Below are 23,935 nucleotides of genomic sequence, written 5' to 3'. Positions count from 1 at the left end.
ACTTTTAGCCATACTTAAAAGATCTCTGAAATTTACAGATGATTGTATTGTTATTACAACTATGTCTTGTTTTCATGGGGTTAGACAGAGTTGTGGCTGATGTTGACAGGTACATATACCAGTATATCTGTCTGTCTGTATTGTAAGATCTCGCTAACTGCTTTATAACACTGTACCTTGTTGTAATAGGAATCAGTATTCCAAAAATCTCATCAATAGGATAATTTTAATATACATAAATTTGTTGATAAAAAATAAGATATCAGCATGTTTTAAAAGGACGTATGGACTTTTTGGTAATTATTAGAGAGTTGCTACGCTTTCTAAGTCGTACCTAATTGTTATAGGAAGCATCATGCAAAAATTAAAATTGTAACCTGTTTGAATTAACGAAGAGAGCTAACCGTTACGGGCGGACAGACCAACATTATAGAAAAGCTTCGCTTTTAAAAATTTGTGAGTTGGATTTTTTCATGAGACTCAGGGCCACTGTAAAGCTTCCCTAAAAAGAAGATAAATAAATAAGGTTTTTTTATTTATTCACTAGTGGTTACGCCCCTAGAGACTTCTTGTGGCACTTGAGGTTTGGGATCGGGGAGTCATCTCCTCCTCACTACTTTAAATTTTAGTTTAAGACAGAAAAGGGCAACACTTTTTTCTAGGGGCTATTTCTCTTGGGAGGGTGGTGGTACCCTGCCTCCCCCAAAATAATTATCATTCAGTTCACACAGACAAACTCTTAGACATCATTTCACTTTTATAAAATGATTGTATGATATAATTTCTATTAGTCAAGTTTTTTTTTTATACGTATTAACGCACAATTTAGAAAGCACAGCAACTCTATAATCTTTACCAAATGTTCATATTAATTTTTTAACAGTGATTCCTAGAAATATTAGGCACTATGCAATAAGCGAACCATCTATATAAGGGGGGGAGGGGGTTAATGCGGTCTATTTTCAATTTTGATTGGCTGATTCATAAAGTTGAGTGTTCAAACGTTTTAATTACTAATTTTAAACTACAGAATGAGTAATTTTGTGCATCATCATTGGTTATGTACATCAATTTATCGATCATTATCATATTAAATTGTTCCTTTAGATGCCTGATTTGTCCATCTGTTTTGTTGATTATTGTCACATATTCTTTTTTAATAAAATAATAATTATTATGAGGAGTGAAATCAAGATATGTGGAAACTCATTCTCCATCGAATCTCCTGGCGATCATCAGACAGGTAAACTTTTTTATTGGGTGGGGGAAGTGGGAACCCTCCTTCAATTGTTTTCCAATATAAACTGAACAAGTAGATTTAAAGGGATAAGACAATGGCCAATAAATTGATGTACATCCCCAATGATGATACACCAAAATACCAAAAAGTCTCCAAGGTTGTTAAGCCAACGAATATGAAAACGTTATTATAAGTCTGTTGGGACTAGTGTAGTAAACAGCCAATGTCCCATCCCTCCCTGAGGCGACACCCCTTTGTTTTCAATAAAGTTTCTCTAGGGGCGTAGCCGCTAGTCTTATCTTATGTTTTCTAAAGCTTAGATCTAAAAAATACTCTAACGATTTGGTTGTACTTTTTAGGGAAGCTCTACAAATTTCTTGGGTTGGTTTTAGGCTATTTTCCTGACATACTTAAGAGTCAAGGGGCGATGCAACTATATATCTATATTACTATTACTTATTTAGTCAATATATTCCTCTATAAACTGAGAAATTTTAAAGAAATAAAAATTCCTAAAAGATATACTTGTGTATATTATGATTTATTGCTTCGCATATTTTGTGCTTGATTATTCTTGTTCTTAAAGCAAACTTTCTTTGTTATGTTAATCAAATTAAAATTTTAGCCTTTTAAAAGTTATGAAAAGTTATTGGAAAACCACCCAAAATACAAACATTTTATTATTGTTCATTAGATCTAGACACTCAGTGTTAAAGTTTGGAATTTTTTCTTAAACTAAAAAAAATCAAATTTCTTACAATTTTTGAAATTTAAAACAAAATGTTTGCAAACTTTTACAATTTTCAAATATTATAGTATTTCAAGTTAAGCTTCAAAATAAACAATTTCTATAAGATGAAGTCTTTTGTTTTAAAACCTAAAATAATTGATTAAAACCCTATCACAGTGCCTTCGAAGGTGCTTTGACTTTAGTGTCAGAACCTAAATTGGGACAAAGTGCATTTCATTACCCTAGGTTAGGTAACTTCATTTCACTTTACAGTAAAATCTAAAATGCAGCGGTTTTTGAGAAAATTAAATTTGAAAATTTCAAGTTCAATTTTCACCCACTAGGAGTTACCGCATAATCATGACAAGAAAAGCAAAGATTATTTATTTAAAATTTTGAACAACTTTGCTTTTATAAAGTTCTTCATAAAACCACTCCTGAAGTGAGTTAATTAATGGCCATTTTTATCAATTGCTTTGCCAAGGTCACGGAAATTCAGCCTTAAATAAATCATATATAGAGAGGTTTTATGACTGACTTTATAAAAGCAAAGTTGTTCAAAATTTTAAATAAATAATCTTTGCTTTTCTTGTCATGATTATGCGGTAACTCCTAGTGGGTGAAAATTGAACTTGAAATTTTTAAATCTAATTTTCTCAAAAACCGCTGCATTTTAGATTTTATTGAAAAGTGAAATGAAGTTACCTAACCTAGGGTAATGAAATGCACTATGTCCCAATTTAGGTTCTGACACTAAAGTCAAAGCACCTTCGAAGGCACTGTGCTATGTTTGTATCACCTGTAGTCAAACATCCACACTCACAGATCGCTCAATAGTAGTTAAATATCCAAAAATGTAATCAAAAGTAGTAGAATATCCTTGTGTGTGTATAAGAATATGGCCATTTCTCATTACCATTTATTATAGTAGCCTATATGATTATGCATGTCCTTGTGCAATACATTTTAAAACTGACTAAAAATGAAGATAAATAATACAGCATTAGCTAAATTTTAACAAATGCTTAAAAATTGCAAAGCGGAACCGAATAAAAACGTAAGTGTCAAAATTTGAGATTTCTACGGTTTATGCAATGTTAGATTTCAAAATATTAAAAAACTGTTGATGTGTCCTACTCTAATATACGTGGCCCAATAAAAATAATTTACGTCTTTAAAACAGATTAAAGTAGTAGCGAAAATTCTATAACTATAATTTCATTGAAATCTATTATAAGATAAGGCCTAGCTGTAGGCAGTAATTCTTTCATCAAAAAATCTTGAAAGCAATTTCACCATCAGTTTTACCCCAGGTTAACCCATCTTAATTTTGGTCAATTTCAAGTTTTAATTTAATAGCTGAATAACAGAACCTGTATTGAAAAGAAGAAAAAATAATGCACAGGACCTACTTGGAACAGAAGCATTCATAAGGTTGATGTATTAACCCCCCTTGCAAAATTAAGAAGGGAGGATACACCTTCCTGACAAAATTAAGAGGAGTTGAAAACCCCTTCTAGGTGCCCAAATTCTACTGAAACAGGCAAGGGGGTGTGTTAAGCTAAAAATTCACACACCCCTTAAAATTACCTAGAAAAACCTTGTAAACACCACTAATTTTGAAGCAATCAAACAACTTATTAGATGTTTGCTATTTCTAAGTTATTTCTTTATTTAATTCAAATATCTTTTGAAATTGTATCTAAAAATGATTCATTTTAAATTAAAGATAAATTTTAAACTAATATTTCAATTTCCAATTAGAAGGATAAAGGAAACAATATTATTTTAGAATGATAAGAAGAGTTTTTTTTGTCTATTGGTGAGACTTTTTATATTTGCAGGAATTGAAATATTTTCTAGGACAACAATTTTTCATTTTGGCACAAACTTTTCTTAAAAATCATCTATTATATATTAGCTAGGAAATTTAGATGCTTTTAATGTTTCAATAATTAATTTTTTGATTTAAGTCAGTAAAGCAAATATTTCCTGTTTATTTAATGTCAATTTTGGTAAATTAGATTTAGCTTTACATGTCCACTTAACATTAATCAACAAACACTTTAAAACAAATTGGTTTTTGTAAAATTAAAGGAAGCCTGCAGGATATAAACTTTAAGCTTTAACTGCTAAAAGAATGCACTATAAGGCCCAAAACCGTTAATTTGAAGCCTCCATCTTAATTAATAAATTAAATAATTCAAATTTGTCTAACCCTCATATAAGGAATTTCAACATTAAATGTCATCACCTAGATGCAAAATTATAAGCTTATTTTATGCATAGAGTTATAATAAAGTTTAAGTTTGTGCTCAAAGTAAGATCACACTTGGGTCTAATTTTTAGTAGCGAAGCTACTCTATAATTCACTTTGTCCGTCCGTCCGTCCGTCCGTCCGTCAGTCCGTCCGTCCGTCCGTCACGCTATGGGGGAAATGGGATTTACTCAGCTCCTATAAAAGATAGAAAGCTGAAATTTTTTGACAACATTCCCATCATTAAGGAGCACAATTAACTATAAACCATCAATGGCGGTCAGACGGCTTTTTAGCAGGTTTTAAGCTATTTTTTCATTTTCCACATTTTTCCTCATATCTTTGGTGTTTATGGTCCGATTTTAAAATTTTTTTCAGTTAGATATATCAAAATTAAATTTTCCGTCGTTTGAAGAAAACAACAATGACGGTCAGACTGCCCTTTTGCAGGTTTTTGGCTATTTTTATATTTTTTACATTTTCCCCCATATCTTTGGTGTTTATGGTCTGATTTTCAAACTTTTTTCAGTTAAAGATATCAAAATTAAATTTCCCTTCGTTGAAAGAAAACAACAATGACGGTCAGACTGCCTTTTTGCAGGTTTTTGGCTATTTTTATATTTTTTTACATTTTCCCCCATATCTTTGGTGATTATGGACCGATTTTCAAAATTTTTTCATTTAAAGATATCAAATTAAATTTCCGCTCATTTGAAGAAATCAACAATGACGGTCAGACTGCCTTTTTGCAGGTTTTTGGCTATTTTTATATTTTTTACATTTTCCCCCATATCTTTGGTGTTTATTAATCGATTTTCAAAATTTTTTCAGTTAAAGATATCAAAATTAAATTTCCCGTCGTTTGAAGAAAACAACAATGACCGTCAGTCCCATCCACGAAATTTTGTGCTTCGCTACTTATGGATGTTGTCATCCTTGTTTTCTTTCCTTTTCTTATTTTCGTATTCCTTTAAAAAAGGGCTTCAGGAATAAAAAAAGACTATCCCAACAAATGGACTCAATCCATTTTGGTATAGATAGTACTTCTGTAGCTACTGGTGCATATCCTGAAATTATCTTTTTTTCCCTCCACTTTTTAATTAGTTAATAAAGGGGGGTTTTTAATACAACCATCTCGTAATCAATGTGTAAATGGCACTTAGAATTCGAATTTCGATCTAAAATTTTGTATGACTAATTCTTGGTAGGTCTATTTTCCCTAAATTAAACAAAAAGTTGAAAAAGTAACAGCTAACAGCTCAGCCGTTTAGCCGTTTGTTGGCTATTTTTAGGGCAAAAATGACTAATCGGCCATTACTTTTCTAACTTTTTGTTCCATTTAGTGAAAATAGACCTTCCAAATAAACATTATTATTATTATCAATTGTTGAAGTTTACAGCAGTTAAAGCAATGTATTTCCTGCAGACTTCCTATAAACATATTTTGTGTTATGAACAGGGTTAGGGCAAATAAAATTTTCTAATTTCTAAACAAATAAACATAATATTGTCAGTTTTAAAGATTTTATCTAACATCATCTCCAGCAAGTTTCTTAAGCACCTACAGATGGGTTGAGGTCAGATTTAATGGGCCCAAGTCAAAAATCCAGGGTAAACAATGAGCATATTTCGAATCTGACTTGTTGAACATATGCAAGGCCAGCACAGGGTACATGTACTCCATAATTCAAAGATTTTTATTTGTAAAAAGGTAATTACCTAAGCCCATATAGTGGGATCATTCGTGATTGGTTATGTAGTTTTGGAGCTATGACCGTTAAAAACATGTCTGGTTTTATTTGCCCCACCTTGAATTTTTTTCATTGTCTAGATTTAATTTTGATTTCCAAAAACCCAGAGTTTGTACTCTAATAATCTGAAAATTCAGTTTAGTATGATGAGATGGTCAATTTAGGAACTAACACATATTAATACTTTTAAATTCTCTTGTTGGGCAGCTAGCTCTAAAGAATTTATCCTAAACAATAAATCATATTAAATTCTTAGAACAGAATCAATTTAGATCAATTCCTTTTTTGATCCAAGATCTGTCCAAAACCACTATGCTGAACCATTATTTTATTATTTAAAAAGAATTATATATAAATAAAATTTTTGTTTCAACCATAGTGTAACTAAGCATGTCCTATATAAACAAACTACTGTTACATAGTTACTCAAATACAGAAAGTTATGGAATATCTATAGGAGTTTAACCTTTCATTTACTCACATGACTTTGTGAGGTGACAGAGGTTGGAGGTTAAATCTATGTCTAAAAAGATTTATCAATAATCATTTTCTGTAAGATATTTCAAAAACAGATAATTCAACCCCTGTCCTTAAATTTGCAATAATGTATTATCACATCATTTAAAATTTGTGAGCATAAAATATAAAATTTTTTCATTATATTTGAAAAGAATAGTTAAAAATGAGAAACTTATATTTTTTAAGAACATTGTTCCAGCTCTTTGCTCTAGGACTGTTTGTTTATCAATTTCAAAACTCAATCATCAAATACATAACAGGACCAATAACTACACAAACTTCAACCACAACTTTGGATGAGATAGAAAAGCCTCTGATTTATTTGTGCCAGGAAGGACAGTTTAACTACTCAGAGGCTAGAAACATTGGATATAAGACATTGACAGATTTCACAATGGGAAACCTTATTGACTCAAACAATTATACTTGGAATGGAAGACAAGGTAATATTTCTTATCATGAGGTTCAAGATAGGATTTACAACACTGACTATAGTAATGTATATGTAGATAATTCAAAAACTGGAGATTGGACTGATTATAATATAGTTGATACTGAAATGGTTTACTTTGCCCCATTAGGTTTTTGTTTGAATATTATGTCAACAGAAAAGTTCACCTCTGTTGAAAACACAGAAAAATCTAAACTATATCTTGTGGATCCAAATGGAGTAAACAAATTGAGTATGTATGGATCAAATGTTGCTAAAATTAACTTTGGCCCAACAAAAGTTGGTTACTATGATTATTTAACTTTTGAGATTGAGGTCAGAATTCATGATAACAGTATCCAACATGGTCAAACTTGTATGGATTATGGGAGGATGGGTACTAGCTATGATTCATGTGTTCTAAATGAGATGGAAAAATTTTTGCTTGAATGGTATAAGTGTCTGCCTCCCTGGTTTCTCAAAAACAGCACTCTTACTTGTGAATACGGCAAAATCATAGAGATTATTGATGATAACTTGACAATGTTAAACCAGTTTGTGAAATTCTTAAATGGATTTGGAATGGACATTTTAAATCCATGTTTGCCTCCATGTGTTACCATGCAATTTAAGTTAAATAAAGTTTTTTATATAAGTAACAAAATCAACAACGCAGCTCTTGCAGTGAAGATTAAGGATGGAATAATAGTTCACACTGATGTATATGCATATGATATATTTAGTCTTGTGGTTGACTTGGGAAGTTCTCTGGGCTTATGGTTGGGTCTCAGTGCTCTCAGCATCTTTGATACTCTGGTGGAGTTCTACATGGTGGCAAAAAGAAAATACTATCATTAATGCCTGAGGTCACTGATGAATACTCTATAGAGTATTAAAAGTACAAATACTTACAAACTAAAAGAAAGTTTGAAATAAAAAAAATCTAATATGTTATGAAAAGAAAATCAATCTTTTATTATGTCTTGTATTTATAATGTACTCAATTTTACAATTTTTTATGTTATTGTATTTTTAAAAAATGTTAATATTGTTTAACATATGAAAAGTTTGTTTTTAGACTTTTAGTTATGTTAGGCTACATGAGAAATAGAATTGTAGGTTGAATATATTCACCTTAGTAGATAAGAATTAATCTATATATGGCCTCTCATCAATTTAAAATTAGCCTCAAAATTTCTTTAGGTTTAAACTGAAAACTGTCCCCATAACAAGTTTTTGAAATTCATTATATATATTTTTATTAGTATATGTTAATGTAATTGTAAATAAGTATTTGTGTTAATTAACTTTCTAAAATTATCAAAAAATATATCTTTTATAGATAAGATATGTTATAATGTTAGATTATTTGAGGTAAAGAATTGTAGGTTGAAAAGAATAGGTTGGTTGGTAAGGTTAAGCTTTTGATTTAACCGAAATTTTTTCCCATATGAATGTAATTGAATATGTGTTTTGATTAATGTTAAAAACTGTCTTAATATCATGTCTCTGTTTTATTTATAATGTACTTAAAGGAAGCCTGCAAGAAATACCACGCTTTAACTGCTGAAAGACTGCCACAAGTAGACCAAATACCCAAAATTTGAGGCCTTCAGCTTCTATAACAAAAAAGTTCTAGGCATTTTAAAATGACATTTTATATACAATGAAAATTTTGAAAGAAATGTAATGCTCATGTTGAAAACTTTGAAATTAGACTACGTGGCCTAGAAACAAAATTATAAGCTTATTTTTGTCATAAATTTAGGTTTCCAGTAACTAATTATATTTTTACAATAAAAATACCCACTTTTATAGTCAAAATCATTTTTAAAAATTAAGTTTAACTTGCATTGTACCGAATGTACTGTAGCCAATCAGAAGGCTGAATCAGCTTAACAACCAATCACAGCTAAGCTTGTAATAGTTTACCCCTTTGTTTCCGCTATGATTTTCGTTTAAAAATGCAATTTAAATCGAATTTTTTTTATAGATTTTGACTATGAAATGTGGTGTTTTTATTGTAAAAATGTAATCAGTTACCGGCAATCAATGTTTCTGACAAAGATAAGGTTATAATTTTGTGTCTAGGCGACGTAATTTAATATTGTTTTTTCTTTTATGAGCATTGGAAATCTTTCAAAAATTTCATTGTACATAAAATGCTATTTTGAAATGCCTAGAACTTTTTTGTTATTGAAGCTGAAGGCTTTAAATTTTGGGTATTGGGTCTACTTGTGGCAGTCTTTCAGCAGTTAAAGCGTGGTATTTCTTGCAGGCATCCTTTAATTTTAAATTTCTATAAAATATGTTAATGTTCTTAATTATCTGTGTCAATTAATGTTGTGCATTAATGTAATTTTTGTATCGGGTAATATTTGTAGTTTAAACTTAAAACTGTATCAATATCTCTATGAAATTATTAATAATGAACTAATTTTTTATTGTTCCATTTTAATGTAATTAAATATGTGTGTTTTATTAATGTTCTATGATTATGAATAGCAATATTGTTAGATTTGTAGTTAGGCTAGGTAAAGGCTAGTTGGTAAGTTTAAAATTATTTAAAATTGACTTCAATAATTTTCTTTTGGTTTAAACTGAAAATTGTATCAATTTTAAGTCTAAGAAATTATTTATAATGTACTTATTTCATGATTTTTTTATCTTATGTTTAAATATGTTAATGTTATAAAATATGATTTTTTTTGTAATAAGATTCATAGTCAGCTTTAAAACTTTTAACTTTAACTGTATCAATATCAAGTCTATGAAATTATTTATAATGTACTCATTTCATGATTTTTTATCATATTTAATGTACTTAAATATCTGTGTTAATTAATGTTATATTTTTTTGTGATAGGATTAGTAGTTAGGTTAGTTTCAAAAACTTTATCATAATCAAGTCTATTAAAGTATTTTTAATTTTAATATTATAATTAATGCACTTAATTTAAAAACTATCTGTGTAAATTAATATTATGAAATATGGATAGGTAGTTATAAGATTCGTAATCAGCTTTAAACCCTTTTGGCTTTAAATAAAAAAAAAGTTTAATGTCAAGTCTATGAAATTGTTTATGATTTTCTGATTCTACATCGTTATTATAATATTCATGTGTTTATTAATGTCTTACATTATAATTTTTTTTTTCATTATTTTTTTTAGATAATAAAAGTATTTTAGGGTAGGTTAAAATGGTTAGTTAAGTTGGTTAGTTAAGTTGATTAGGTAAGATGGTTAGTTAAGGCTGTTAGTTAAGACTGTTAGTTAAGATGGTTAGTTTAGATGGTTAGTTAAGATGGTTAGTTAAGACTGTTAGTTAAGATGGTTAGTTAAGATGTTTAGTTAAGTTGATTAGGTAAGATGGTTAGTTAAGGCTGTTAGTTAAGACTGTTAGTTAAGATGGTTAGTTTAGATGGTTAGTTAAGATGGTTAGTTAAGACTGTTAGTTAAGATGGTTAGTTAAGATAGTTAGTTAAGATGGTTAGTGAAGATGGTTAGTTTAGATGGTTAGTTAGGATGGTTAATCAAAATGATTAACTAAGATGGTTAGTTAAAATGATAGGTTAAAGTAATGTAATATATGTATTTATCAAATAATCTTATTGTGTGAAAATAAATTTTTGATATAAACTTCCTATTATAATTTATTGCATAGTAATGTAGACAGCTTTCCGCGGATATTAAAATGAAAAATATAATATTAAAACAAGTTTTGTTAGGCTCAAGAGCCAAAGTCACAGGCTAACAAAACTGGTATTAATTTCATTATAGAAGCCATACTGGAAAAATCAAAATTCTATAAGTGGGAATTCCACTTTAGAATAAATAAACATTTAGACAGGCAACTTTAAATAAAGTAACTTTGCATAGGATCCTAATCATAAAGGTATATGGCAGGTAAAAGGGGATATTGGCTGTAAATTACACTGGTAGATTTTATAACCACGGTATCTTATTTGTTGGCTCAAAAACTTTGGTAACTTTTTTTAATCTTAAATGTTTTTTACAAACATGTAGTGTCTAAACTTTCCAACCAATCTACAGAAGTAGGAATTTTGTTATTTGTCATAGAGGATTTATATAATCTCATAGAACCTAAGATTCCTAGGTAAAAAGTGACTATTCACATATGAACCTTAGAACAGTTGAAACAATATTTCTTATCTAAAAGCAGATTAAGATTGGCTGAATATTTATAAATGTTTCATTATTTTTTATTTGTAGGAGAGGAACGTTATTTTAATGGTAGTGTCATTAAAGGTAACACAAATTTATAAGATTTCTTACTTACGAAATTATAAGAAAAAGCTTTAAAAATGGGGGGAAATATTCAGAAAAAATGTAGATTCACACAGTGAAATTTGAGAACTTGTGTTTTACAATCTGCTAGCTTGTAAACTATTTATTGAAAAAAACTTTACTTTTGAGTTACCCAGTAATGAGATTTAAATTTGATAAAATGATTGTAAAAGAATTTTTTTCCTTTGATAAAGCAATTCTACAATTATGTGTACACTAGAGTTGGCTCAATATAACTATATCGCTATTGGCTAGTTTTCTATAAGTACAAATCTATTATCTATTTCTCAATAAATCTATTTTCCTCCCCCGCCATTACTATCTAAAAGAAAGAAGTAAATATTTATTAATTTAAATGATTTTAAAAAGATTTTTTCAATTATATTTTTTTCACATTACCAACACCAAAGGGTTAATATGATTAAAATTTTAGTTTTAATATTTTAACACAAAGGAAGTGTCGCCACAATCGAATTCTTTTAAAATACAGTTTTCTTAGATTTACTCTATTATGAACAAATATTTTTTATTTATGAAATAAGTATTATATACTTCAATGTAATTCAAATATCTACATGAAGTGAAAAACTTAATTCATTCCATAAACAAATAGAATAAAGGTCCTATCGCTTTGGTCAATGAGAGTTTAATGAGGATTATTGGAGCACTTTACCATTGGAAGACTCGAGCTCATTTATAGACGTTTATTTCCTATATAGATCTGTCATGGATCTTGATGCAATAAAGCAGGCCGTTTTGTAAATGTTAAAAATTGGAAGATTTCATTAAATAAAAGTAATCGCAAATATACTTAGTAAATGAAGTGTGTAGCTAACTGTTGGTATTTAGGAGGAGGATGTACATTTCCAACAAAGCTGGTTATTCTTGGTGCACAGGTATACAGAGGGAGGGAGGCAGATATAGGGACGTCCAAGGTGGTGTTAGGGGGTGTTTACCCCACCCTCTCTTTAAAAACTTTACCCTAGAGTTAAACTTTTTTTGGGGTGGGGGAAAATCTTGGTTACCCGAAATAAAGTAAAAATGCTTCCAAATGAGGAATTTCCACACGGAGGGAGTTGACATTGGACTATGTAAATACCACTGGTACACAGAGTTTTATTATCATTAAAGGGCTTAAAAAACTTACTTTTATTAAATCTTCATTGGTTGGTTCAAAGTAGCAGTGTCTAACTTTTTAACAAATTATTTTAATTCTTATACTTAATAATTTTGTTTATCATCATTGGAGATGGCATCTATTTTTGAAAATTCTTAATTCCTTCATTTACTCTTACAACAAAAAAGGTTGACATAGTATCATAAAGGGGGCTGGAAAATCTTCACTGGCAAACAGTTTTCTTGGATGGGATGTGACTGTCAATGATCCGCTGCCCTTCCCAGTTGGACATGGGGTACAGGTACAATTCTAGAGTAGCTGCGCTTTTTCTTAGATTTTTAGTACAGGAAAAATATATGATCAAAATGTCATTTTCTTTCAATTGAGATCAAATGTATGTCTATAGATTTGACCCATGGCGGTGGCTCAACGTGTAGCGCATCCGCTTGTTGTCAGGGAGGTGATATGGTTGTATCTTAGCTTAACATCTCGTCCTAACTAAATACGTTAAAAAATATTCCTATTGCTGCTATGTCAGGTGCGCGACATCAATAGTTAAAGTAGAGGCAATGTCTTGGCCAATAAATAGGTGCAACTCATTATCATGCAAAGACAAAGATCGTACAATCAAAGGGTTGGATGTCTGTTGGATGTTACTTAACCTAATATCCTTGGGTGTCATAGTTTCGCATTCCATTACAAGCGGATGAAGCTTAGGATTCTCTAGATGATAAAAATCGAAAGAGAATCCCGCCCTTATGAGGTAGAAAAGTAAAACTGTGCATTTTTTTAGTTTTTAGGTACAGGAAAAACATATGATTAAAATATTCTTATCTCTTAATCGTGATCCTTAAAATTATCTAGAAAATAATTATATATTATAAAAAATATTGTGGTCCGATTGTTTCTATACTGTTTTTCTATTGGTATGATTATAGGGTAGGGGATCTAGTTTTTCTTTATTTTTATCATATGTTTTTTTCTCTAGGCTGGTACCTTAAACAGTTCATATGCTAGTGGTTCTTGGATAGGTAATTTAATATTTAAAATATTTTATTTAGTAATTTTTTTATTCTTGATACTCCAGGAGAGGAATATCTATCTATCTATCTATCTTATTAACTATCTATCTAAACCTAGGATTATGTGGAAGTCCTGGAATAACAGTCAATACTCCAGGAGAGGAATATCTTTCTATCTATCTTATTAACTATCAGTATCTATCTATCTAAACCTAGGATTATCTGGAAGTCCTGGTATAACTGTAGTTGAAACTCCAGGCGAGGAATATCTTTCTATCTATCTTACTATCTATCTATCTATCCTAGGATTATCTGGAAGTCCTAGAATAACTGTAGTTGATACCCTAGGAGAGGAATATCTATCTATCCTATTATCTAACTTACTATCTATCTTACAAACTATATATCTATATAAACCTAGGATTATCTGTAAGTCCTGGTATAACTGTAGTTGATACTTCAGGAGAGGAATACAGGGTGGGGCAAATAAGACCTGACAAACTTTAAACGGCCATAGCGCCAAAACTACTTGACCAATCAGGACGTTTGACCACACTATAAAAAGCTTAGGTAATGACCTTTTAGCACAAAAAAATCTTTGGACGAAGATGGACGTGTACAACGAGCTGGCCGCGCATATGTTCAACAAGGCAGATTCCAAATGCGCCGGGGGTTTAAACTGGATTCTCGACTAGGGCCCACTAAATCGGACCTCAGCCTATTTGTAGGTGAGGTAGAGTTATGTAACTTGCTGGGGATACTGTCAGATACATAAGTAAGACACTAGAAAAGACTAGAACTCTCTATCTGAAATGGCTTGGCCGTAATACTCCAGCAAAGTGAAACGGGGCAGATTTTGAGATGTAAAAAACGTCAAAAACCGTGAAGATTCGTGAAAATTTCTCGGTTCTTGACTTCATGAACCCATATTGAACTTAAAAACTCATTTTAGACTATGGGTAAACAGTTAAAAAATTTCGATCTAGCTCAACTGTGGTCAAAATAAGAGCCTCCGTGTATAAGGGTAGCTTGAAAGTTGGGCGAATTTGGATCCTGCAGTTACTCACGTTCCTAAGGAAATGTGGCCTCCCAGCAGCCTGATCTTAATTCAATGGACTTTTTGGCCTGGGGCTACTTTGAAGCATGCACCAAAAAACGTGCCCATGCCACAAAGACCTCCCTCATTGCCACTATCAAGGAGAACTACGCCGGCTTGGACAGGTACATTTTGACCTAGACCTGCCGGCGGTTGAAGAGGCTGGTAGAGGCGGTGATTAAGGCTGGCAGCGATTTTATTGAATAATCTAATAACCATATACATACCTATTTTGCTTGCCAGTTTTTAAAATTCAATAAAATTTTTAAAATTGACGATTTTATGTTCATTTGTTTAGAAGTTAGAATTTGTCCGGTCTCATTTGCCCCACCCTGTATCTATCTATTTATATCATTAATAATCTATCTATCTAATCACTATTATATAAACCTAGGATAATCTGGAAGTCCTGGTATAATTGTAGTTGATACTCTAGGAGAGGAATATCTATCTATCTATCTTATTAACTATCTATCTATCTAAACCTAGGATTATCTGGAAGTCCTGGAATAACTGTCATTGATACTCCAGGAGAGGAATATCTATCTATCTATCTCATTAATAATCTATATTCTATATATCTATCTAAACCTAGGATTATCTGTAAGTCCTGGTATAACAGTAGCTGTTACTCCAGGAGGGGAAATATTTTATCTATCCATCTCATCAATTATATATATATCTATCTATCTAAACCTAGGATTATCTGGAAGCCCTGGTATAACAGTAGCTGATACTCCAGGAGAGGAATATCTATCCATCTATCTTATTAAAAATCTATCTATCTATCTTATTAACTATTTATCTATCTAAACCTAGGATTATCTGGAAGTCCTGGTATAACTGTAGTTGATACTCCAGGAAAGGAATATCTATATATCTATCTATCTTATTAACTATCTATCTATCTAAACCTAGGATTATCTGGAAGTCCTGGAATAACTGTCGTTGATACTCCAGGAGAGGAATATCTATCTATCTATCTCATTAATAATCTATATTCTATCTATTTATCTATCTATCTATTCTATTAACTATCTATCTATCTAAACCTAGGATTATCTGGAAGTCCTGGAATAACTGTCGTTGATACTCCAGGAGAGGAATATCTATCTATCTATCTCATTAATGATATATATTCTATCTTTCTATCTAAACCTAGGATTATCTGGAAGTCCTGGTATAACTGTAGTTGATACTCCAGGAGAGGAATATCTATATATCTATCTATCTTATTAATAATCTATCTATCTAAACCTAGGATTATCAGGAAGTCCTGGAATAACTGTAGTTGATACTCCAGGAAAGATATATTTACAGAAATATTCGATTTAGGGATAGGGCAATGATGGATTAATTAATCATTCCTCAACCTTACAAGTTCATAATTAGCTTCAAACCATGGTAAAGTGCAGGGATCTAAAGGGATAAGACAATGGCTGATAGATTTTTACATCCCTAATGATTATATACAAAAACACTCCTTCTTTAGATTACAATTAGTGGTTAAAACGTTTAGACACTCAAAAATAAACATAAATAAACCAGTCAAAATTTAATACAGGGTTCCCAAAGTTGTTGAGTCAACGAATAAGGAAACGTAATGAACTTAATTATGCATTTTTAAAAAGTATCAAGTTTTTTTTTATCTTGCTAATCATTGAACCTTTTTATGTAAGCTTCTTATAGGTCCTTAAATTGGTTTGAGGTTATTCTATTTGTCAATTTTAAGTCATGGAATGGTTTAAGTATATAATTCTCATGGATCTAAAGGTATAAGACAATGGCCGATAAATTTATCCCCAACATTGATACACAAAATTACCACTTCAGTAGATTAAAACGTTTGAGGACCCAACTTAATGATTCAACCAATTAAAGTTGACTTAAGTCTCCAAAGTTGTTCAGCCAACGAATAAGAAAACGTTACTATAAAACTTTGGGGACTAATGTAATAAACAGCCCTTTGTCCCCTCTTTCTCTGTTTATTTCTGCTTCTTTATTCCTCTTTGAACAATGCCTTGTTGATGCTAGGGGAGGAGCCGCTAGTCTTTAAATAAATGTAGCTTTAACCCCAACAGGATTTAACGACAGCGTTGGACAAATGGAAGACCTCGTTTGGCTGCTGGGAGAGGTGAGAATTCTAGAGTAGTTTTGCAGCTTAAGTTTTTAATCAAAACAAGGATGACGGCGTGAAAAAAGCGAAAAAATAATTCTTGATGATGTCTATCTATCAAAATTAATTTTGTTAAGTACATTTCTGTAAATTATTTAGGTACCTAGTTCAATACAATTTTGGAAGGTTTTTTTTATTAAGTATTGGGAAATTTCTTATCATCATAATTTTGATTATTTGAGACAACACCAAAAGATACTCTTTTATTACATGAAACTTTAACTTTATCTTCTACCAGCGGCAATGCCCCTATTTTGTTTTTGTTTTTTTTTTTGGGGGGGGGGGGGCTGGGCATTTTATTCTAGTTTTGATTTCTGTAAGGGGGGGGGGGTGACCATCCCCAATAAAAGTTATAAACCTCCCCAATACTGTAAACGAGAACCATATCGGTTCAGCGTGATCCTTTGGTACACAAAGACAGAGAGACAGACACAGATCCTGTTACTTAAATATATAAGGATTTGCTAAATAATTTTGCATTAATATTTATAATTATTTTCAGATGGAGGAAGTGAATGCTTTTGTGCTGGTGTTTAGATATAAAGATAGATTAAGTTCTGATCTAGCTAACTCTATCAAGTAAGGTTATTATAATTATATATCTTTCTATCTATCTATGGAGGAAATAAATGCTTTTGTGTTAGTGTTAAGATACAAAGATAGATTAAGTTCTGATCTAGCTAACTCTATCAAGTAAGGTTATTATAATTATATATCTTTCTATATATCTATGGAGGAAATAAATGCTTTTGTGTTAGTGTTAAGATACAAAGATAGATTAAGTTCTGATCTAGCTAACTCTATCAAGTAAGTTAACTGTAACTATATATCTTTCTATAGTCCACATAGAATGAACAAAAGTTTATTTGTAAAACATCATGTTTCATGCATTAAGCAATCTTCAGTTACAATTTAATACTGACAATAAGATTAGCATTAATAGATTTTTTCAATTAAATTTAAAGGATTTTTTAAAATATTGAAATTACAAATAAACATAATTTTAAAAAAACTATCTTGAAACGGCAGTATCAGGTATCATTAGCAGCCAGGTGTTCAATCAGAAGGAACTTGTCTCTGTGTCTGCACTTGCTGTTGATCTCAGACCTCTTGTTGAGCATGGTGACGTCATTGTTGAACATGATCTTCACCTTCTCTAGGTTGCAGAGTTTGCATGCACCGGAGCTAGGGTTGTAGGTTGGTGCTTGCTGCAGGATGGACCATCTAATATAAAAAATTAGTTTGATTTCGTTTTAATGACCAAATGAATGATGATAGGCTGGTTTTGTGCTCTTTAAAGGATGACTTGTGACCAGTAAATCTTTCTTTAAAAGTGTTACCAGTCAAGCCAATGTATGTGGCAGGTTTGACTGCATTGATGACTTCTGCTTTGTAGACCAAAGAAGACTTCAAGCACTGGCCTCCAACGGGACACACAGCTTGGCCACCACGGCAGTTGCACAATCTTGCAGGTTGAGTGTTTGCAGCAGCTGTATCTTTAAGTAAGAATTTGTTATGTCCAGCTATGATGGCTTTGATGCTAGGCATACAACAATAAGAAACTTTAACTGTAGAACGGTTGAAGTACTGTTGAAGAGGTGTGTTCTTAAAATGTTTATCAATCAGTAGTAAGAATTTTCTTGCAACATTAGTTTTCACTGTTTGACAGAAAGGAGGGTTAAACCAAATAACCTTTCTTCTCCTGCACCTTGTAGTAGGATGACGTTGTTGGTTGGGTGAGTAGGTGAAGTCATCATTGTAGCCAGCTGAATTCAATGCATTTTTGAAAGGTATTTTCTCAGCTTCAAAGATCTCTCTTGAACTTGAAAGTTTGGAAATTCTACTTGAAATCATTTTGGGAATTTCTTTCTTGATGTTAGCAGGATGGTTAGATTTCGAGTTTATGTAGCTGAGATCAGTATTTGGTTTCTTAAAAGGTCGAAAAGTGTTGGCTTTCAGGTCAAAAAAGGCATCCAAAAATTCGGTGCTTATGATATTGCATTCTATTGTTACTTTCAGTCCTAAATCTTTAAAAAGTTGAAAAACTCGTTTTCTTATTTGTTCAACCTGTGGACCAGAACCATCAAGGACAGCAAGACCATCATCTCGGTACAGACCAATTTGAGGTTGTTCAATGATGTCACCCAGCTTGCTAAGGATGTAGAGACCAACCAGTTCACAACATTCAGCACCATCAAAACTTTCCCCATGGTTATGTCAAAGTTTGATTGTGATTTTTTGATCCAAGGATCTTCATTCAGGTACAAAAATGATTTCCTAGTGTTTTGTAAAGCTTTGAGTTTCACAGATGGTTTTACTGACTTTACCAACATTTGACTTAGCAGGATTGAGAAGTCTGTACTGCTTTCTGTCAGGAAAATTCGGTTTGTGATCTTTAACAGTTACAAATGCTTCTTGTTTTATGTATTAATCAACCCTATCAGCTATACCCAACGTAGATGTAAGTTCAGCAGCTTCTTTATTTACATTGTCAACATCAGATTCGTCAGCTTTCTTGTATTCACTTGTCACATTGTTATGCAGAATTGTTTTATATTCATTAATAGGTACTGTGTACAAGTTTCCAGTTTTATCAGATTCAATGATGATGTCTTTAGAATCTTTAATTGTTTTGATTGTTCTTTGTAAAGATGTTTGGAATTCATTGTTGACTTGCCTGAATTCAATTGATATAATAAGCTTGTAAACATCTTCCTCAAAGGCTTTCAGCTCGTCCATCTGGGGAGCCCTGTTGGTAGTTTTGAATTCATAGTTGTTGTTGGTGTTGGTTGGTTTTTCTTTGACAGCAAATAGCTTCCATCTCATTCTTTGAATGAAACTTTCTACCTTGGCGATGATGATAGACTGATACTGCTTCTTGTTACCCAAGGGAATGTTCTTCAGGGAGTGGTTAAAGTGAAACTTTTGCACATTAGTTCCTATGCTTTGATTTTCCACGTAAAAAGATCTCAACTGTAAAACCAAAAACGTAATTATATATCTTTCTATCTATCTATGTACTTAATTTTGTATAATTACTAGGTATCTATCTTTATGTATTTTTTCATTTATTTTTCAAATTATTTATTTATCTAGAAACTTTTTTTCTTTGAATGTCCTTTTTTTTTTGGGGGGGGGGGGAGGAGAGTGGTTGTATACGTCTCAAAAAAATATATAAACCTACTTTGGGCCTTTGAGAAGTAGCATATCTTTTCTGAGGTTATCGAGATCCTTCGCACATACAGACATCCTAATACTTTTAAATAACAAAGATTATGTAGTTTGTATGTCCATCTGTATACTTCAGATCAGTGGGCAAGCTTCTGGGAAATATGGAGAATAATCTTGCTGTAGTGGTTTCTTTCTGGTCATTCAGTCCAACAGGAAACATATTTTGCATATGAATAACTCATAATTGGGACTGTAGCTTTTTAAATGCGTGGCTTTTCTATGATTGAGGTCGGTCCATAACGGATAGCTCTTGTTGTTATAAAAAGGGAAGCTGAAATAATTTGATACAATTTAGAAATCTTTGCAGCTCTTTGTATAATTGTTACCCACAACCGTGGCTTAGCACATCCGGTTGTCGTCAAGGAGGTGATGGGATCAAGTCTCTAGACGTAAAATAGCTTCTACTGCTTATATGTCAAATTCGAGATTTTAAAAGAGCAAGGGTAATGCCTTGCCTTAAACTTATTACAAAGCGCACAGTTAGAACTTCTAGCGAAAGGTCGTGCCTTCAATATTTATAATGCCAGCATATATAAAAACAATTTACAATCAGGAGAAGCAGATCGAGATGCCAGAAGAGTAACACGGAAAAGGTATTGTTATAAAGAAACAAAACTTTTGGGTTGAAACATAGCTATAATCCTGCCCTTGACCATCCACTACAAATCTTAAAAGATTTTGATTGACACACTTATATTAATCGTACAAATTTGGACAACCATACCTATATCAGGGATATAAAGGGATAGGACAATGGCCAATAAATTGATGTACATTCCTAATATAATGATGCACAAAATTACTCCTTAAAATTAGTGGTTGAAACGTTTGAACACTCAACTTAATGACTCAACCAACCAAAATTAATTAAAGCCCCTAAAGTTGTTAAGCCACAACGAATAAGAAAACGTGATCATAAATCTCTCTCTGTATGAATATACATGCAATTTCATTTTCTCTTTTGATAACGATTCAGGTTAATTAGAGTAGGTTGGACCTAACTAAAGTATTTGACAACATAAAATTATTAACTGAAAGAATACGATAATCCTTATAATAAAGTAACAGGATGTGTGTTTGTCTGTCTGTTTGTTTGTACCAAAGGATCTCGCTAACCGCTGAACCGATCGAGTTCTCCTTAACAGTGTAGATTCTCATAGGTCCCAGGAAGGTTTTAAACTATTTTGGGGGAGGCTACAACCACCCTCCCTAGAGAAATCGACAAAAATTTAAAAAAAGAAAAAAGAAAAATTTGCAATTAGCTAAAAACTTAAAAAACATTATCTATCGGCGAAAAAAACATTTTTAGTAAATAGCGGACTTTAAAATAAAAAAAAATATTCAACATTCCATTTTTCATTCCAAAATCTCATACCAATTTATAATCATTAATTGCTTACGGGTACTACAGCGTTACTTATGAAATCTCCTATCTTGTTTTAGATATGAGATCCAGGTTTCTAGTATGCTTAAGGAGGTTTTAGAGACTGATGTTGAAATACCAGTTTTCTTTATAGGTTCGTAAATATATTGATATTTTTATTAACTTTTTCTATATCCTTATCCTTAAAGCAACAGGATATTGTTGAACTGTTGTGGTTCCCCTTTACACTTACAGTTTAGCTTCTCATAGTTCCTGGGAAGGTTTTTATACTATTTTGGGGGATGGTACCACCACCCTCCCTAGATAAAATATAAATAATCTATTAAATCAGTTTTGTTAGACAGTGCCTTTGGCATTTCTGTTTATAATACAATGTGATAAATAACTATTCATCTATTTAGATTCTCACTATCGGAAGACGGACGAGCATGAGAGACGAATGTTTTATAGAGAAACTACGCGCCTTTGGCAATTTATGCAGGTGTAAATTTTTTGAATTTAGATGTATAAGCATATTTCGTTTATAACAATTTAAATGGCAGTTAGCTTTTTTGCTCTAGAGTTGGGAAAGAGTGTTTGAATGAGAATTTTAGGGTATAGTCCTTTTTTTGGCAAAACCTCTAAAGGGGCGTTTCGTCGTATTTTCACATTAGTTTTTATAGGTTATTGCCCCGCATGGGCTAGAAATAGGGGAAAAGCTACTGTAAAAAAAAGACGAAACGCCCCTTTTGAGGCGTTGCCACGAAAAGGACTATACCCGAATCTTATTTTCTGTCTGTCCATCAATCCCTAACACTAATTGGTCCCATTTTGGCCAAGCAACAGAAAGAGTTACATTATTTTTATATCTGCTGACAATTGTCTTTAGAGCATAAAAAAGACATGAATGCATTATATATTTTTTATTTTATTTTAGAATGTGTCAGCCTGGGAAAGTCTTCCGCCAGCAAAATTAAAGGTTGTTTTTAAAGAAAAGTTTTTAGGTCTAGTAACTTTTGTAGCAACGCCTCTTAAGGGGCGTTTCGGCGTATTTTATAAGTAGCTTTTGATAGGTTATTTGAGGTTAGGTGAGGTGATTGCCCCGCAGGGGCTAGAAATAGGGGAAAAGCTACTATACGACGAAACGCCCTTTAAGAGGCGTTGCCATGAAAGGGACCATTTTTTTATAAGGGGGGATTAAGAGTGTGTCTGCATGCTATCAGGAAGGTGTTAGGTTGTACCGCACCGTGTCATAAAGTGGAGTTAAAAGAAGTACCTACTACTGCAATGCCTAGCACATGACTTTCATAGTGAGATGATGCATTAGCCCGTAATCAGGCGCAAGCATTCCATTACAAGTGGATGAAGCTCCTAAAACTTATGGAGAATCCCGCCCCAACAATGTATTTAAACACAATAGAACTAATGGGTATAGTCCCTTTCAGGGCAACGAGTCTTAAGGCGCGATTCGTCTTTTTTTAACAGTAGCTTTTCTCCTATTTCTGGCCCCTGCGGGACCAATTACCCAACTTAAACTAACCTAAAAAAGACTCTCCAAAGCTACTGTGAAAATACGACGAACCGCCACTTTAGAGGCGTTGCCAAGAAAGGGATTATTCCCGAACTAATTATTTATTTAGCTTTTCATTATTTATCTGCAAATAAATGAAAACTAAACGTAAGAATTAAAAGTTTTATTTAGGCAAAAGTTAGGAGAGTTAGAAGGAGAACTGGAGAAATAAAAGAAAAGTGCCAGGTAATAATTTTTCCATTATCTGGTGGATTAGAACTGGTTCTCAGCTATACTGAAAAATTACATATGTCCAGTTTTCTACGTATATAAAAATGAATAATCACGTAAAAAAAATAGTTAGTTTCGTCGCATTTTCACAGTAGCTTTTATCCTATTTCATGCCCCAAAGGGGGGCTCTAATCCTGCGGGGCCTATTTCCTAAACTAAAATAACCTATTAAGAGCTACTGTGAAAATACGACGAAACCCGCTACTACGTTTTCCTTCAATGCTCCAAAAAATGTTTTTCTAGGTTTATGAAGAAGATAAAGTTGACTGGAAAATAAGAACAGACAATAACAGCCTTATCATTGAACAACAGGTAAAATAACAAGATTAATACGTTTTATCTTGATTTCTTCGATTTTTAACAAAAGTCGTGGGATATTTTTTTTCCATCTCGATTTTTTTTCTCCTTGGAGAACAAAAGTATTACATCCCCAGCCCCCCCCCCTCCTCGTGGAATCCCCCCCCTCCCAAAAAAAATAGTTAAAAACCTTCCCTGGACCTATAAGTAACTTCATCATTTCTGTTGAGCAGTTTGTGAGATCTTTCACCACAGACAAAAAAAAGCTTACTACTTTATATTATAAGATATAGTATAATATTAAAACAAAAATGTTAGTTTGATTGACAATATTACTTTTAAAAATAACCAACAATTTTTTAGGATCAAGAAATCATCGAAATGAGAAAATCCATTGAAAAACTGAAACAAAGATGTTTAAAATATTGAAATTCGAAATTTGAAGAAAGAAAAAAGCAATGAAAGTATTTAAATAAAATTTTCAACTGTGATTTTACTGAATAAATTTTAAATTTTGTTTTATTCGAATTTATAGAGAAAATGTTTTTCTTCCGAAAATTACCTATACTAATAAGCAGCGATTATATGATTTACTT

At 31.8% G+C, this 23,935-nt stretch overlaps 1 protein-coding gene across 3 annotated transcripts; it reads left to right on the top strand.

Moving 5' to 3' along the window:
- Positions 1–23,867, top strand: LOC145304010 (uncharacterized). Of its 3 annotated transcripts, none has more exons than XM_080145764.1 (17): positions 1–109; positions 1,182–1,243; positions 11,162–11,197; positions 12,086–12,132; positions 12,562–12,654; positions 13,342–13,384; positions 15,733–15,776; positions 16,555–16,605; positions 17,150–17,226; positions 19,955–20,033; positions 20,434–20,471; positions 21,322–21,395; positions 21,664–21,743; positions 22,179–22,220; positions 22,944–22,997; positions 23,286–23,354; positions 23,703–23,867. In XM_080145764.1, the coding sequence occupies exons 1-17, from the start codon at positions 39–41 to the stop codon at positions 23,766–23,768; spliced, it is 1,026 nt and encodes a 341-aa protein (XP_080001890.1). In that variant the 5' UTR covers positions 1–38; the 3' UTR covers positions 23,769–23,867. The 3 variants fall into 3 exon arrangements, with proteins under 3 accessions (XP_080001890.1, XP_080001891.1, XP_080001889.1); XM_080145765.1 differs by lacking the exon at positions 15,733–15,776 and adding an exon at positions 15,634–15,677; XM_080145763.1 differs by lacking the exon at positions 15,733–15,776 and adding an exon at positions 15,291–15,334 and having other exon boundaries at positions 2–109.
- The last annotated feature ends 68 nt before the right edge of the window (positions 23,868–23,935 follow it).

Source organism: Acartia tonsa, chromosome 13, assembly GCF_053477335.1.
Source record: "Acartia tonsa isolate MP-2025a chromosome 13, ASM5347733v1, whole genome shotgun sequence".
Lineage (NCBI taxonomy): Eukaryota > Metazoa > Arthropoda > Copepoda > Calanoida > Acartiidae > Acartia > Acartia tonsa.
This window is presented reverse-complemented; position numbering and strand designations above follow the sequence as displayed.